This window comes from Myzus persicae, unplaced genomic scaffold (assembly GCF_001856785.1).
Source record: "Myzus persicae strain clone G006 unplaced genomic scaffold, MPER_G0061.0, whole genome shotgun sequence".
Taxonomy (NCBI): domain Eukaryota; kingdom Metazoa; phylum Arthropoda; class Insecta; order Hemiptera; family Aphididae; genus Myzus; species Myzus persicae.
The window spans coordinates 115118-131875 of NW_019104444.1; the positions used below are offsets into that span (position 1 = coordinate 115118).

The 16758-nt window shown below is 31.6% G+C and overlaps 1 protein-coding gene across 1 annotated transcript; it reads left to right on the forward strand.

Moving 5' to 3' along the window:
- The first annotated feature begins 1185 nt into the window (after positions 1 to 1185).
- Positions 1186 to 9677, forward strand: LOC111042211 (facilitated trehalose transporter Tret1-like). The gene is made up of 6 exons (XM_022326755.1): positions 1186 to 1313; positions 3870 to 4235; positions 4757 to 5013; positions 5208 to 5423; positions 8641 to 8895; positions 9110 to 9677. Exons 1-6 carry the CDS (start codon positions 1262 to 1264, stop codon positions 9329 to 9331), a joined length of 1368 nt encoding a protein of 455 aa, XP_022182447.1. The 5' UTR covers positions 1186 to 1261; the 3' UTR covers positions 9332 to 9677.
- Positions 9678 to 16758: the final 7081 nt, after the last annotated feature.

Consider the following 16758-nt stretch of genomic DNA (forward strand, 5'->3'; position numbering starts at 1 on the left):
TCGACTGAAATAACGGTTAATTGTATTGGAAGTCCAGGCGGGCAGTAAAAAAATAATAACATACATGTTTTTGAAAAGCTATGTACACAATGGTACTACTTATTTATTCAGCATTATTTAATTATTTTGAAATAATATTCTATCCCTCGTCTTATATTAATATTAAGATTAATAGCGATTTCATTTAAATACATAGTTATTACAATTTTATTATTAATGAAGTGGTGTTGCAAAAAAATGAACTACAATAGCACCTTTAAATTTCAAATCCAAGACTACCAACATTTTAGCTACATTAATGTTATCTATAATTAAAACTAGATGACTAGAAGTATAATAGAATATTTCACTTTTGCATTGAAAGCAAAAATTTAATTAGCTTTAATTTTACACGCTTCACCGACAAGTTCCAAGTTTTCATTCCCATACGGTGAAACGCATTAGCTACTGTATCAATTATGGGTTTAGACCAGTTTAAGTTATTAATAATCATTGACGAGAAATGTCTATTGAAAATTACATTGCTATTATATTGTTTTAACACTTTCATTGCATGGTTATTTTTGCCAAGTAACTATATAGATTTGTTTTGTGAAAGATTCACTTACTAAACACCAAACAATTTACGTGCTTTAATAATCGTCGTAAGTCCGCAGCTACTTTACATGTTACTATCATACCTCAAGTCGTGGCCAATTGGCAGTAGGACTTTCGGTAATGCTTCATTGTCGTCGTGACAATATGCGAGGGCCATTATATTTAAAACGAGATTATAATAATATAAAACGTACACATTGCGGGTCGATAATAAAAAGGTCGTTTGAAAATATTACATTCATAAAAGGTATACGATGTTTAGTAATAATAAATTATATTTTATACTGTTCACTCTGTCATTATAATACGGTGGACATAAGAGAACGACGAGCGTGTGGTAATAAGTACTTATATTATATATATATGGGTATTACAGACAGTTGTTTATGTTTTTAAAACGTATGTCAATAGAACAAACTGTAAAACATTCATCTGTCAAACGGATATAATTATATAAAGGTTGCACCTTGAAAACATATTAGGCATACTAAAACAATAATAGCCAAATTACGCAAACAATAATTACCTATTTTGAATATTTTAAGAAGCCGAAGCACAAGACTCAGATAAAAATTAATCACCGACTAGTCTTGGGAAGTCGGCTCGAATGTATACCGTGTGTATTTAAATCGTACGTACGCAATCTCGATAATCTGTCGGAATTATGTTCAGTGTAATAAATGATAAAATACCTCAGATTGTTTTCGCGTTATCAGGTACGTAACAACAATTTATGTACATAATAATAATAATTTAATGTCTAAAATAATATTATAATATCATCGTGTATACCGCAGATAGCCGGAAAGTATTATTATTTATCTGATGAAATCACTCCAATTTAGCATTAATATATGGATTATTCGTCAATTTATAGATTTGTTTGGAATCCGATGTGTAGGATACTCAAACAATTAATAAGAGTTCCAGTTTAATATATTCCATTTCGATTAATTATTATTCGAATAGATTGGTGCTCACGGACTGCGCAATGTCATTTGTTCTCCTTGTCCGATTTATAGAGTTTAATATATGTCGTGAGATTGTAACAATAATATAATTATTATTATGAATAAATGTAGGTATCGCGACCCGTTCAAGGCACGGCAGTCATACCTATATATTGAAATGAAAATTATTAAATAATAAAGTATAATATAAAATAAAATAAAATTTGTTGTTGTCAGACGTCCAAATCTGCTGGCATAATATCACTTTATTCAAATGTTAGTAGGTAATAATAATATAATACACACAATTACGCATTTACGTAGTGTGTTTGTGGCATCGAAATAGTTCTTTAAATAATAAATATCACGATGCATCATGGTCTTCCACAACGCGCATAGCACATAAAATAATACGATTCATGTGAGATAAATTATGCATACTACAAAGGTATGCACTCGATAAAAAAATTATCATCGCAAATCAATGACTATAAATGAGCACAATGACACGCAGTCGTAAGTCTGAAGTTAGACCAAAGTGGGAGTGGAGGGGGAGAATGGTTCAATCTTAACATAGATAGTAGTTTTTAAGGTGGATAGAACTTTTTTTTTTCTGAATAATTTCGGGTAACCGATATATCTTCCTAGTGAGGAAACGATTCACCACCACTATCCTTCAAATACGCGACTTCGGCACAGAAGTTTGTTTCATATTAGTTTTAATAATCGAACTAAGCCGTTGACGGTAATTTAAATTAGGTACTATAAGCATATGTACAGTTGAGCATGTTTTTAAAACACTAGAACATCAACATTATTTTTTACGTTTTTAATCTATTTAACGTCGAATATGTTTGGTGTTCAGAAAAACTACATAATCGTTAAAATAAACCCTATAATGCTTAAAATAAAATGAATTATAAAACTACCGGTTTTCAACTATTACGTTCAAGTTCCAAAATCATAAAACAATAATCCATAAAGTCGAAAAAGAGTCAAACGACAGACAATACGTATCTATAAATTTATTTAAAACTTGAGTTATTATATTACATTATTAGTTGCATGTCTAAACATATTAAGTAATATACCAATTGGAATGTCAAACAATAATAATTTTAGGGTTGAGTGGATGAAGGGGAAAAGTGAAATTGTCTAACTTTTCACAACTTTATAATATAATAAATTAAACCCGTATTTTGCGGGATAACACGAATCTATACAATGATGAATAGAGACTGCTGCGCATCTCTGAAAACAGTGGCTTAATCTAATTACAATTTCACCAGATCGTCAACACTTGTATATTAACTCGCCCAAACTTTCATAAATAATCCAGATATTCCCGTTAGTTTTAGTTCATAATATTTTATAGCAGAAAATTATTTGAACAAAAATAGAAATATTATCAAATTACTCAAAACTTAATTATTCACAATACTTTTTTTTTAAGTTGAAACATTAGTGTAGTTGTATAGATATACTAATATTAGATTAAGTAATAAACTAATAAGTATGTTAAAATAGGATGGAAGGTAGTATCAACTATCAAGTATTCAAGTGTCAACGTTTCTAACTTTTTAAGTTCTATCAATTTTTTCATAAGTTCTATTTTTATCGAGTCTATGGGTCGTTGTTTGTCAAATTGTCGGAAGAGCCACAGGCTGATAGCAGAAAACGAGGACGGTTGATGAGTGACGAAGTACACTGCAACATTTATAGGTATTTAGTACTGGGAGGCCTTGAAATCTGTTTAGTCTGCCTTTTTATTTTTATTAATTTTTGCTTATTCTATACCATCACTTATTCTTATTGTTCCATTTGAAACAGTTTGAAAAAAACGTATGAACCAAAAAAATAGATATATATATGTAGGTATACACAAAACTTAAAAACGTTGGCACTTATAGATTGTAATACTTACAGTAAAATTAATTTAGGAAGGGTCCAAACAAAAATATCGCACACGGGCCCCTTATGAAGTTGTGAGAGATGGAGATTACATAGTACCCTGCAGCACTGTGGTCTGCGATCCACAAGTGACCCAAAATCAAACTCAAAACTAATTTTTTTTTCTTCAAAGCAATAACCATTTAATTGTATTAATTTATCTTTACATTCTATCCATTAATATTATACTGCTATATTTATTATTAATTATAAATACAATCGTAAGATTATTTAAATCTCAACCGTTGACTGTTACGTATACAATTACGTATAAAAAAAACATATCGCAGCTACTTTATTTTCTTATTATTTTTACAAAACAACACATATGTACCTACCAACCCGCTCATAAACACATGGCCATATTTGCAGCGTCTCTGGGTGCGTTCGTCATCGGCACAGTGCTCGGATGGTCCTCGCCAACGCTGACGATGTTGGAGAACGGGACCGCTGTTAGCTTCGAAGTGTCGTCCATGGCCGCGGCGACCGCGTGCTCGCTGTTCGGCGTGGGCGCCGTGATCGGCGCCGTCCCGGCTGGTGCCGTGTCGTCTGTGTTTGGCCGGCGCGTGTCACTCATCGTCAGCGAGGCGCACGTGGTCTTCGGGTGGCTGATGATCGCGTTTCCGAAGGCCGCCCGGATGTTGTACGTGGGCCGGATATTGCAGGGCGTTGGATGCGGTGCAATGTGCACCATAATACCCATGTACGTCGGCGAGATAGCCGAACCCGAGATCCGAGGTTTTTATTCCGACCGTTTTGTTATTACTTTTTTTTTTTTTTTATTGTTAAACATCAAAAACAAAGCTGTATCATCTTACAGCGATCTAAATATCAGTTATGTAACAATAAATACATATGATTCACTAGATTGCGTTATACATATTTATGTATTTGAGAAATGAAATAATTCAATTGCTGTTGCCTTCGATATGGCACAGAGCTTCGAAGAGACTGTTTGGAATTCCTAGGCTACTTCTGGTTTCCACGTGGTTTCGTAAATTATGATATTTCATTACAAAGATAAACAAACAATACGATATTTTCCCAAGAAAAATGTGAACATGAAATGAAAATCTTTAAAAAGTCGTACATGCGTGAATCTTAAATATATTATACATATAGGCAATGTGTAATGTCCAGATCTCAAAATTTTTCGTTCACTTTTACTACCTATTATCCAAACCTACATTTAACCGTTTGTCGATTATTTGGAAATCGTACACGTTCGTTGTTGGCTACATAACTAAACAATATTTTAGGGTTTCTCGGCGGCTTATACCAGTTGTTCGTCGTGTCCGGCATCTTGTACTCGTACGTGCTGGGAAATTTTTTGAGTTACAACCAACTCAACTTGGCTTGCGGCGTGTGGATGGCAGTCCACATACTCGGAGTGCTATACATACCGGAATCGCCGTATTTCCTGATCCAGGAGAACAAAAAAGTCGACGCCGAAGAGGCGATGGCCCGGCTCCGAGACCCCAGTCACGACTGCAAGTCCGAGCTCGACGAGATACAGGTACCTATAAGCTCGGTCGTTGCATTACACAAGATATTTATGTATTATATAAATATAATAATATTAATAATGATTTCATATTTTCGTTTCACTCGTGTTTACTCGACCGTATATACATTGTGATGTGCTTAATCCAATAACGAACCTTGGAGTTCGCCAAAACGATTTCGAATCTTATGACGATTATTGTGCAGAAATTCGTCGAAGAAGAGCAGAAGAACAGTTACACGGCGCGCGAAGTGCTCGAGAAGGACGTGAACCGGAGGGCGCTGACCATCGGCATCGGTTGCATGTTTTTCCAACAGATGACCGGCATCAACGCTATCATATTCTACATGAAACACGTGTTCGAGATTGCGGGAAGCGACATTAGCCCCGAAGTTTCCACGACCGTTGTCGGCACCATACAGGTACCTGATACATAATAATAATTTCATGGTACTATATCGTTCCATGTGCCACTCGCACTCTAACGTGTGATATAATTGACGTCATGAACCTATTACGACTATAGCTGACGACTCCGCACCCTCGGAGGTTAGGAGTGTCCTAGGAACCTAACCTAACCTCGCCTGTCCTGTCCACTCAACTTCCTCTACAACTAGAGTTTTCATCGTTGTCTATTTTCGATCGAACGCACGTGGTATTAATGATCACTGTAAATAATATTTTGTTTCGGCTTAAGTGTTGTAAAAAAAGAGAAGACTATTAATTTTTCGACTGTATTTTTTAGACCACCACTTCAAACATCAAAACACTGCGTAAAATAACAAGTGAAATCGAGAAATAACACGTTTTGTTGTTAGATGTATTGTTTGTTGTAGTTGTATGCACTTATTGTCTATAACAATCGTCCGAAAAAATAATAATGCCGCTTTTGTTCTGTGGGTCAGACGGCGTATTGTGTAGGCAATTTAAGTACATGGATGTTTTGAACCGTGAAACGTATTATGAAACGTATAATATTGGCTTACGGCCACACAGCCATATTATTATTTCATATAGGTACCTACTTATTCCGTGTAGGTACTACTGAAACCTCACGGTAATATATTATTTGTTACCCATGGTCAACTTCGACATTCGATCTCGAAAATTAATAATACGAATTGTTTATTAGAAAAACTGAAGTGTGTGCGCGGTAAATTTATTATAATTCGTATCTAATACATAATATTACAATAGTTCCTAACTATATTATTGACGTTCAAATCAAACTACGTAACACCATAAAGTTATTCAGCTTACATAATTTTTAAATATTGTTGTTTTAGTTATACTGCACTGCTTGCAAACACATACAACTAATTGACGTTCATGAAAATGTGAATAATATATTTAAAAAAAAAAAAATGCTATGAAATTAATATTCGAGTATATTATAATTGTTAAGTAAATTGGTCGAGAGACGTAAATCGACTAATAACATATACGTTGCACTAAAATATTATTAATCAAAAATGTATTTCAAAAATTAATTGGTTATATAGTTGAAGTCCCAAATTGAAACTTATTTATGGTCACCACAATATTTTCTTGGTTAGAGAAATTAGAAAAAACAGTTTTCCACTCTGTATATCTGTGTAATAATTATTGGGCAATTTATTAATCGTAATATTATTATTTTTATTTTGAACAAAGCAGTTTAAAATCAGTTCAATAATAGTATTACAATAAGTAAATTTGATAAATAAATAGATAGTACATGAACAACATGATGAGGAAATTACCCATTGGTAACACCTTTTAATTACATTAATGGGTCTCTACGCCATAATCGTTGTATTAAAAACATGTTGACGACGCCTCTCACTGAATGTTACAAAATTATCTGCAGTTCGTAGTTCGTACATAACAATATACAAACTGTTTTAAATTCCTCTTGTGTACTGTAATTGATATTTTAAAATTAAATCGTTATCAAATAGTATGTAAGCCCGTTACAATTATCGGACATGTAGCATTAGCCGTCCGTTACAATTCGAACATTTTATATCGTGACTGATACTTGAAAATATTGTTTCTATCTATGCTTCCTGTTGTATTCTTGTTAGTTGGACGGAATAATATTAGAAGATGACGATTGAATGCGAAAAAAACACGTTTTCATCAACCACGAAAACGTAAAAGTTTTTTTTTTTTAATCTTTCAGGTTTATCTTTATTTTTATTGTATTTGTCTTTACGATATAGTAGAAAACAGCTAGGTCAATTTTTTTTCAAGAAATTACAACATTTAAAAATGAGACTATTTATTTATAAATATATATTTTTAAATTGATATCAATTTTATTCTCGCAACAATGGCTTATGGTATTTTGGTGTAACTTTAAATCCAGTCAGTCCAGAAAAATTTCAAACTCTTACGGAATCTATATTTTATACATAACCCATTTGTAACTTCGAAAAATGCGTTTTAAAGTTTAGTTGTTGTAAGCCGTTGAATAAAACGACCGGAAACCATGAATAATAGGTACTTACAAGAATATTTTCAAAGAATCATAAAATCGATAAAACCTTTTACTTTATACACATTTCTTACAATTTATTTGTTTTAGGTTGTTGTATCTATGCGTATTGTATATGACAGTGACGCTATTAGAAATATATTCTAGGGTTGGATGAGATTTTGCAATCGTCCTGCCCTCATATGCTACACCCCCTTCCCCACATTCCCCACACAATTCCTATTGATCATCCAATATTCTAAATCATTTATTCATCTATTATTATAAACCAACAGATGAATGGTAAACAACAAAAGTGCAATTTTGAAATTTATATTTATTACTTATTTATATCAGAGTAATAAGTCCATATATTTTGATTTTTTTAAACTAAATTATGATTATGTCTTTTGTATAAAAATTTATATTATAACTCAATGGAAACATCGGTAGCCCATTTAAAGCATTCTGTTTAAGCAAGTTAGCTAAAATTACATAAATAATAACATAATATATTTCTAATATATTTTTTTTTTATGTTTGGGAAGTTCATCCAGAATCTCTTATATGTTATATAGGTTTGCTAATGCCGTTGGTACATAACATATTATTGAAATTTTGCAGCAACTTACATACAGAATAAAATTTGAACACATAGTTAGTAGTTACATATATTACTTAATAGTTAATATGTTCACAGACCATTAAAAGCATATTTACATTTTTCTGAAATTTCTTGGAAGGACTTCAGCCCTTCGACTTCGCCACTGTAATTTCTATACACAATGGAATGAATTAAAAATAACTATACACGAATGTTGTTCAATACACTTAGGCCATACTAAACATATACGGTTACATTTCTAATATAAGAATTGTTTAACTTTTTTAGGCATTCTTTAAAATTAAGATTTGTTTTTCTTTATCTGATATACACACACACTATAATTACAGCGCACAATAAGAAGTATATTTGGTAAGGAAAAAATTACATACATATATTAATTTGTATATACACTTTAGTGAATTATTGTAATAAATATAATATTTACATGAAATAATATGTTGAATGTGAGAAGTCATCAGTCGACCATCACTGACACTCACGATAAAATTGACGAAATAGATTTTTATATTAATGTGACAATATTCCTGGTAACGTACGTATACTGTTGTTATAGGTGGTAATGACATTCGTGTCTATGATGATCACGGACAAGTTCGGCAGACGTTCGTTAATGGTGTACTCGATGACTTCGATGGGCGTCTGTTTACTGGCGCTCTCGTACTATTTTTTTTCAAAAAAATATAACCCCCACGTGGCTGAGACGCTGGACTGGTTACCACTAGTGGCTATAGTGTTGTACATATCCATGTTCTCGATCGGTTGCGGTCCCATACCGTACATAATCATCGGGGAGATATTCTCGTCAGAAGTTAGTCGTATAATATTTTTTGCGTCATATTATAAACTAACAGTGATGACTTGCATACATTTCACCGTGCACGTTTGCCATTATAATTGCACACATTAACTATAATATCATAACTAACTGTAACGATGAAATCGAAATATTTTGAAAAAGGACAAGGCCTCAAAAAGCTTGGGAAACAAGCCAATAATAACTATTTATGTTGACGTATTTGCAGCTCAAGTCGATGGGCACGGGCATGTCGATAGCCACCAATTGGATATTGGTCTGGCTGGTAACGTGTCTCGCCGAACCTATGGACAAATTTATCGGCCCGAGTGGTACATTTTTCGTGTACTCCGGGTTCTGCTTTATGGGCATGTTGTTCGTCGTGAATCGTGTGCCAGAGACCAAAAATCGATCTCTAGCTGTGATTCAATCGGACCTCGAAAAGAACTAACAGACGGGTTGTATATTCCGTCTCGCGGGTCATGGGTGTGAGACCACTGACCACTCTAAATAAACACTATGTCATTTTGATTAAAATTAAACTTATGATCGAGATCTGGAAATAAATATAATAACATGTTTTTGTTATAACCACATTCGTGAACAATACCTTCATGTATTTGTTTATATGTCGTAATTTATTTTGGGTGCATACATATTATTAACGATGAAATATATTAAACAATATGCTCTCAAGATTTTAACATTAAATATTAATTGTAAGCATTACATAAACACGCTGTACTAAAGTAATTGGACATGATGTGAATAAACAATTGAATTTGTGTCAAATGAAATTTAAATTTGTAAAGCGTTAATAATATATTTTTTGGTTAAAAATGTATAAATCAAAAACAAAATTGAATTCATTGTTTGAGCGTTTTACATGAAACAAAATATTTATTTACACGTAGCTGGTAATTGTGAAAAATCTATTTTATATTGTATTAGGGGTCCAAACCAAAGTGCAGTGTAAAAATATAATAAGTGGTTATATGTTTATGACATTATTTTCAAGACCAAACGTACAATCATATATTATATAATGCTTTGATCATACGTATCATTTTTAAGCATAGATAAATACTTCCCTATTTGCTGTCGGTGTTTGCATAATTAATTTTTAAGTTAAGTAATAAATAATTTACTCCAAGCAATAAAAAACTACGTACCCAAAACTATTTATTTATATGATATATCATATATCAAACATAATAATAGAACTGTAGAAGTATTGTACACGATAAATTATTTTTATGAAGTGTAAATAAAGTACAAAGCATTATAAATAATGAATGAAGAACGTGAAATATTTAAATATTATATACATCACAACCAAACATAAAATATTAAAACATTTTTCATAAATTACAATCCGCCAAAATCAAACAGACAATTAATAAGCATAATATACCTGTTAAATATCACCCTTGTACTCAACGTTATAGAGTAGCCTTACAGTTTCAAACTCAAAGATGTTTACCATTAGGTTTTAATTTATTCACACTAGCTGAAATTTTATTTTGCCGTAGAAAACATTTAAAGTAATATTTATCGAAAATATTTACTTAAACTAAATGTTAAAATAACAATGAGTGCGTCATTGGTTTTGCGTTTGTATTAAAATACGCGAATACCTTGAAATTATTTTTTCGTATTATGTACAACCGATAAAAAAACGAGCTTGATAGTTTACTTATTGGTTATTTTTTATCCTGCAATATCTTTAAAAAAAAACATAGCTCATAACTGTTGTAAAAGTATAATAGTATATTATAGTATGTGTGTGTATATGCTTAAGAAATTCCAGCGGAGCCGAAAATGTTTTTAATTTGACAATAACCATAACTCGATCGCATTCTGCACACGCTCGGTTTAACCGGTATTTACCATGGGATTTATTTATTTATTTGTCAGTAATAAACTATTTTATCTCGTGAGCGTATAATGAAACAATGTAAAAGTTGCAGTCTCGCGGTAATAATATACCTATTGTACAGAAAATACGCATTATTACTGCAGAGTTTCCGAGCGCTGCAGATAACGCGACAACATAATAATATTATTATACCAGGCATATTTCAGTGCTAAGCATGGAACGATTATCGCCTCAGACATCGATACGGATTTTATTTACTAATTATAACAACTAACAAGTAACTAAGTAACGTCGTATAACGTCGCAAACCGACTTGTACCATTGAAACACCGCATTTTTACATTATTCCGTTTACGAGCAGCTATAATGAATAAAATATAGTGTATGTGCGGGGGCGACGGACATGTGGATCGAAATTAGATTAACTATACGAATCGTATAATAATTACATTTGTCGACGAGTTTGACAGGATAATAAGGCGTAGGTGGTGTTAGTTCGAACGTGGAATAGATAATTGGACGTGAATTGTTATTGAGACCTGCGACTGCAATGTAGGTACTCTGAACGCCTTTGTCAAGGGTATAAACAATGAAGACGTATAATTTGCAGATAACCATTGGCACAATTTACAGGTACCTACCTACTTGTGCCATACACCGAGCACGGCAGAATATTAAAATGTCGTACATAAAATGGTAAGATCGATAATATTATATTAATGAACCTCTGCACAACGGTGAACATGTAAATGCGACTATAATACATCTTAGGAGAACATCGCATAATGTAATAACATGACAAGCGGAAGGGGACAATCGCCATTTTACACCGAAATAGCAATAAAATTGAAGGAAGGATTATGCGACCTTAAAAACTTTTAATAACCGTCCTATTTGAATATGGTACACTGTCCTATAGACGGCTTAGCGTACGACGATTATGATTTATGACGGACGAAATAACATGCAATTAGTTACCTAACCCGGTCTTGACATGATCCAAGTCGGATGTTGTGTCATGATTTCGTGAATACACGGCGTCTTATCATTTTTAGTTGTGATCAAAATTATGTTTTAAAACACAGAAATGTAAAACTCGTCGTCAAGTGCGAACAATGTCGAATATCATATTGAACATGAATATTTTTCAATATGACTTAAAAAAATGCCCAAGACAGTGACCTTGAATTCGTACAATTGATTCAATTAAACTATAAAGTGACTACATGCGAGAGCACGTAGGTACGCTAAATAATGCAATTAAAGAGGCTCTGTGCAACTCAAGGGTCCGGCCGTTGGAATAATATTATATTATTATGCTGTAAATAATTAAATATTACGGTTAATCCAGTCTACGGGTGTAACGTTTTGTAAAAAAAACAATGTGTGTTTAAGTAAAATCTAGAAAAATATCCTACTTGAAAATTTCATACGAATGTGAATAAAAACAAAAAACAACAACTATCGATTTTGATGTATTTCTTATTTAAATTTAATGACAGATGTAAGTATCATTGCTTTTATAATTTTAATTTTAATTTCTGTAGTCATCTCAGTTGTTATACTTGTTCTACTTTTATATATTCCATAACCATTGTAAAGAAACTTTAGTGCTTGAGTACTTAAAAATTAATATATTATGCATATTTGTTTTACTGAGATGCACATAGGTAGGTACATCGTGGGTCCGGGTGTACAGACGGAAATAGTTATGTTGAACAATTAAGAAAATAATTTAGTCAATAACACATACAACTATGTAGCCGAAGTATGCGTAATATTTCTGTTTAAAAATATATTTATTTAAAGGACAAAAATGAAGTCATATATATGCACAGTATACACGAGTAAACAACTGAAAAATGTGAGAATACGAATTTTAATTTTTTTTTTCGACAGTCATGGTTGAGGTAGCTCTCGCAGGTTTAATCCTTTCATAAATTAAAATATAATAATATATTATTTTTTCGATAAATTAATATTATAGGTTAATAAGGTATAGTTTATCCGTACGGTTGTTCAATAACTTAATTGTATTGAAAAAAAGACTTAAAATTCGTATCTGACCTAAGCGAACCGACTGGGTATATAATAATATAATATAATATAAGTACTGTCACGACTTGACCTTCTCTGCATCGGCATAGGATTAGAATGAGTAAACATGTGATTGATTGATAGCATAATATAATATAACATAATATGTAATATATTATACGTATCTATATATGTAGGTAAATAGCCGTGTGGGTATATGACAAGCTTAGAACGTGCAAGTCCAGTCTGGCAAGTCTCTTAAATAACACCAATGTTTTAATACGCCTAACTTACCATGCGGTTTATAATGTAATATTATTATCTCCGTTTTGTAAAAGTCTGCACTATTATAATGTACAAACAACAAACTCCGGTTGCAATAAGACATTAAAAAACGGGCCCAAGAGAAGAAAAAAAAAATACAACACTGCTGCATCTCTGCGCATTATAATTATGCAGCATTAAAAATAGCTGTTTTTTTTTATGTAACTATTCGCCGATGAAAGTAGTAAGATTTATTTTACACTATATGCGTTATGGTATGGCAGGACACGCGTATTCGTTTTCGTAATAATAATAATAATAATATGTAAAACCGGCCGATTATTTTTAGACTACGGATGCTGCAGGTGAATAATTTATATACAATATTTGTTGCAGCTATAGTTAGACATGGTGTTTTATTTCTCTTTTCGAAATTTCAATCGACATGTGAGGTCGTTTTTTTTTCCGTTGTATCATTAAAAGGTCCTTAAACTGTACCTACCTACAATATAATGCAGTTTTGTCTAAACACAATATGATGATATAGGCGCACCATGTATATTAGTTTTGATTTATTTTCGTTTTTGGAAATAATTTATTACAATATAATATATTAGGAAACCTTGACGTGTTAGCGCCGAAATTGTTCACCTCCTCCCGATCGTGCCCAACACACATTATTATATAATATATACTTACTCTGTACTCATACAGGTACCTAGGTACTCAATGTACTTGACTCACAGTAAACTATCGTTGTTGCATTAATTTTATAATTAATTTTGAATACCTAATTACTAATTAGCAGTTTTTAATTGATATATTAGATTTTAATAGTTTTTAGCTTTTCGCATAATATGTTGACTGCAGACTTCCGCTCAAAGGATCTCTGCATATGCCGTATAATATTATGTTCTTCTTGTTAAACTTTAATATTTTTTTAAAATATTAAATTTGTCATAGTTAAGTATTTTACACTAAATGCTCTTATCTATAAAGAATATCCACTACCGTGAAGGACTCAGTTGATTAAATTGAAGGCTAAAGTACAAAATTATAATTGTGTTGAACAGAATTATTTCCGAATCGTGGCTCTTTGTGTCGATGTATGAAGTATTATTTTTATGTTATTGTTTGACCTACCAATATTAATTTTAATATTTAAATTAAAGTTATGAACACCATGCAAAACCAATGTTAACATCACGCATTTCATGTTATGTCGGCTTGCAAGAATTATGTATTCATATTTTTAATTACTATCAAAAACAAAATCGATTAAAAAAAAAAACTATAATATGTATGTAGAATAAAATCAGACAAATTAAAATTAAAAATGTTTGTATTTGAACTACAAACACAATATAATATTAATGTATGTCGTAAACATATACTGTGCGAGTGAGTGAGTGTTCCAACAATAAGTATTTCGAATCAATTTGTTTTAAATCCCAATGGTTATATAATATTAAATCATTTTGTGTCAATATTATTAGTAGCCATTATAGGTAAACTTAAATTAGGTCAGTATTATCTGCTCATACATTATATTCAAAATTCAAATACGTTTTATTCTCAACAATTTTAAAAGGTCATGGTTTTAATATAACGTTGTACAAATCAATCTAGGTCTTCGTTCTACAATATGTGATATATTTCAACGATATTAAAGAAGTACAATAATTTTGCAATTTCCTGCATTCTACCAGTTACAAACATTACTGTAATTTACATCGTAAATAATTTTTTATACGATTTTAAATGTGTATTCATTATGTTTACTACAAAATAATAAAAACAAATAGTACACACTAGGTACATCCATTGTCAACTTACAGTGTGACCACACGTTAATTAATTATTTTTAATATATTTTTAATTTATAAGACCAGACTATGAAATTTATCAGTGTATGCCTATTACACGACATGATGTAAACATACAACATCATTGCATTATGTAGCAATGTACAGCTTATTTAAATAAAATTATTTAAACATGTACCCGGTGGAACTTCAAAATACTTTCTGTATAGTTTTATTATAATATTTTAGTGAATATTTGAGATACATACTTGATTAATGTGAATATTTTTAAATCTTTAAGCGATTACAATTATTGGTAACCTGTTTAGTGCTATTATGTGTACACATGATTGAACATTAAACATTTTATACATTTATAATGTAATTTTTTTATGAACTGACCAAATGTTAATAATTTAAATATTCAGATAGCTTTTATTTTTTAAGATTTATAAAATCGATTTCACATTAGTAGACCGTGGTTCTACATATCCCCTTATGGCTTATAAGTTATAACTATGATAGATAGTGATATTATAAACTTACATGAATAACAAATCAATACGTAATTAATACCAGTTGGGACTATTTCAACGTCTGGCGAGATGTGTTCAATATATTATATCAACAATAGTTAATAAGTAAATAATTAAAGTAACTAAATCGGGATAAAACTTACGAATACAAATTTGATATCTCAGTAATCCTTGGGTGTTTAACTTGACATCTTAAACTATTTAGTGTTCTAACAGATAACAAGCCCCATAATATATTGTAACATCTTTAAACTTTATAGGCTACAGATTACAGAGCTGATATCAGCTACATGGCATGTTAAACTACATATATAGTTAGCGTGTATACAGCAATTATCATAAGTTACAGGTATAAACGTGTAATAAAATATAAAATATATATTTTAACGATTACAGTTTATGCTCCAAGAATTATTTGTTATTCGCTAGTAAAGTAAAATTGTTATTCAGCTTTTATTTTTAAAATATTTTCAATGAATTAGCTGATGATGCAGATTGCAGTGGCGCATAGATACTTAAACTAAGTGAAACTTTTAACACTTTTATTTTCGTGGTTTTTGATGCAGCTTAATTATTGTTTAGGGCTATGAGAAAACACGAAAATATCTTTATATACAATATATATTTCAAATTATATGCAAATCTCTCGTCGATTTTCGATCAAACTGCGAGACACTACAAACGAACGTATATGAATTTCACAGACAGTTGTGAAGTATAGTAGTAGGTAAAACTAGTTAGTATAGTTATACAGCGCTAAACAAATAAAGTTATATACAAAAGTTTGATTTTATTTCCCGAACGAAATAATAAAAACTTCTATCGAATTACGATAATATACGATCGTCTACATAGCATTATCGCTGTTATAATTATAATATACCATTGATCGTTTCTTTATGACGGTTGTATATTACGATTAAGTTCAATACAAAATATGCAACCCTGTTGCACTCGATAATATTATATGTTACATTTCGGATATTGTGACGTTCGTGTAAATCGCAAATGAGTTTATACGTTTGTAAAAAACAGGTGTACAACGGCGTCGCATCGGCTGACTGGTCTCTGACCATATTTGATATGATTGTACCTATATAATAAATATTGTTCGTACAATGTGCGCCACCGTATGACGTAACACTATACACTTTATGATATTTTGTGCCGTTGTGCACCGGCGGCCGAGACCGTTTTTCGGGCGGTCGACGACCGGATGCTGCGACGGAAGTGCCGAGGAGCCCGCAAGGACTCGCGCGGGGAACGATGATGACGATATGGAAATAAAAAAAGGTATGTAAAAAAAAAAAATGAAAAAAAACCCGCAACGTTTCGGGACGGGCCGCGGCTCCGCAAC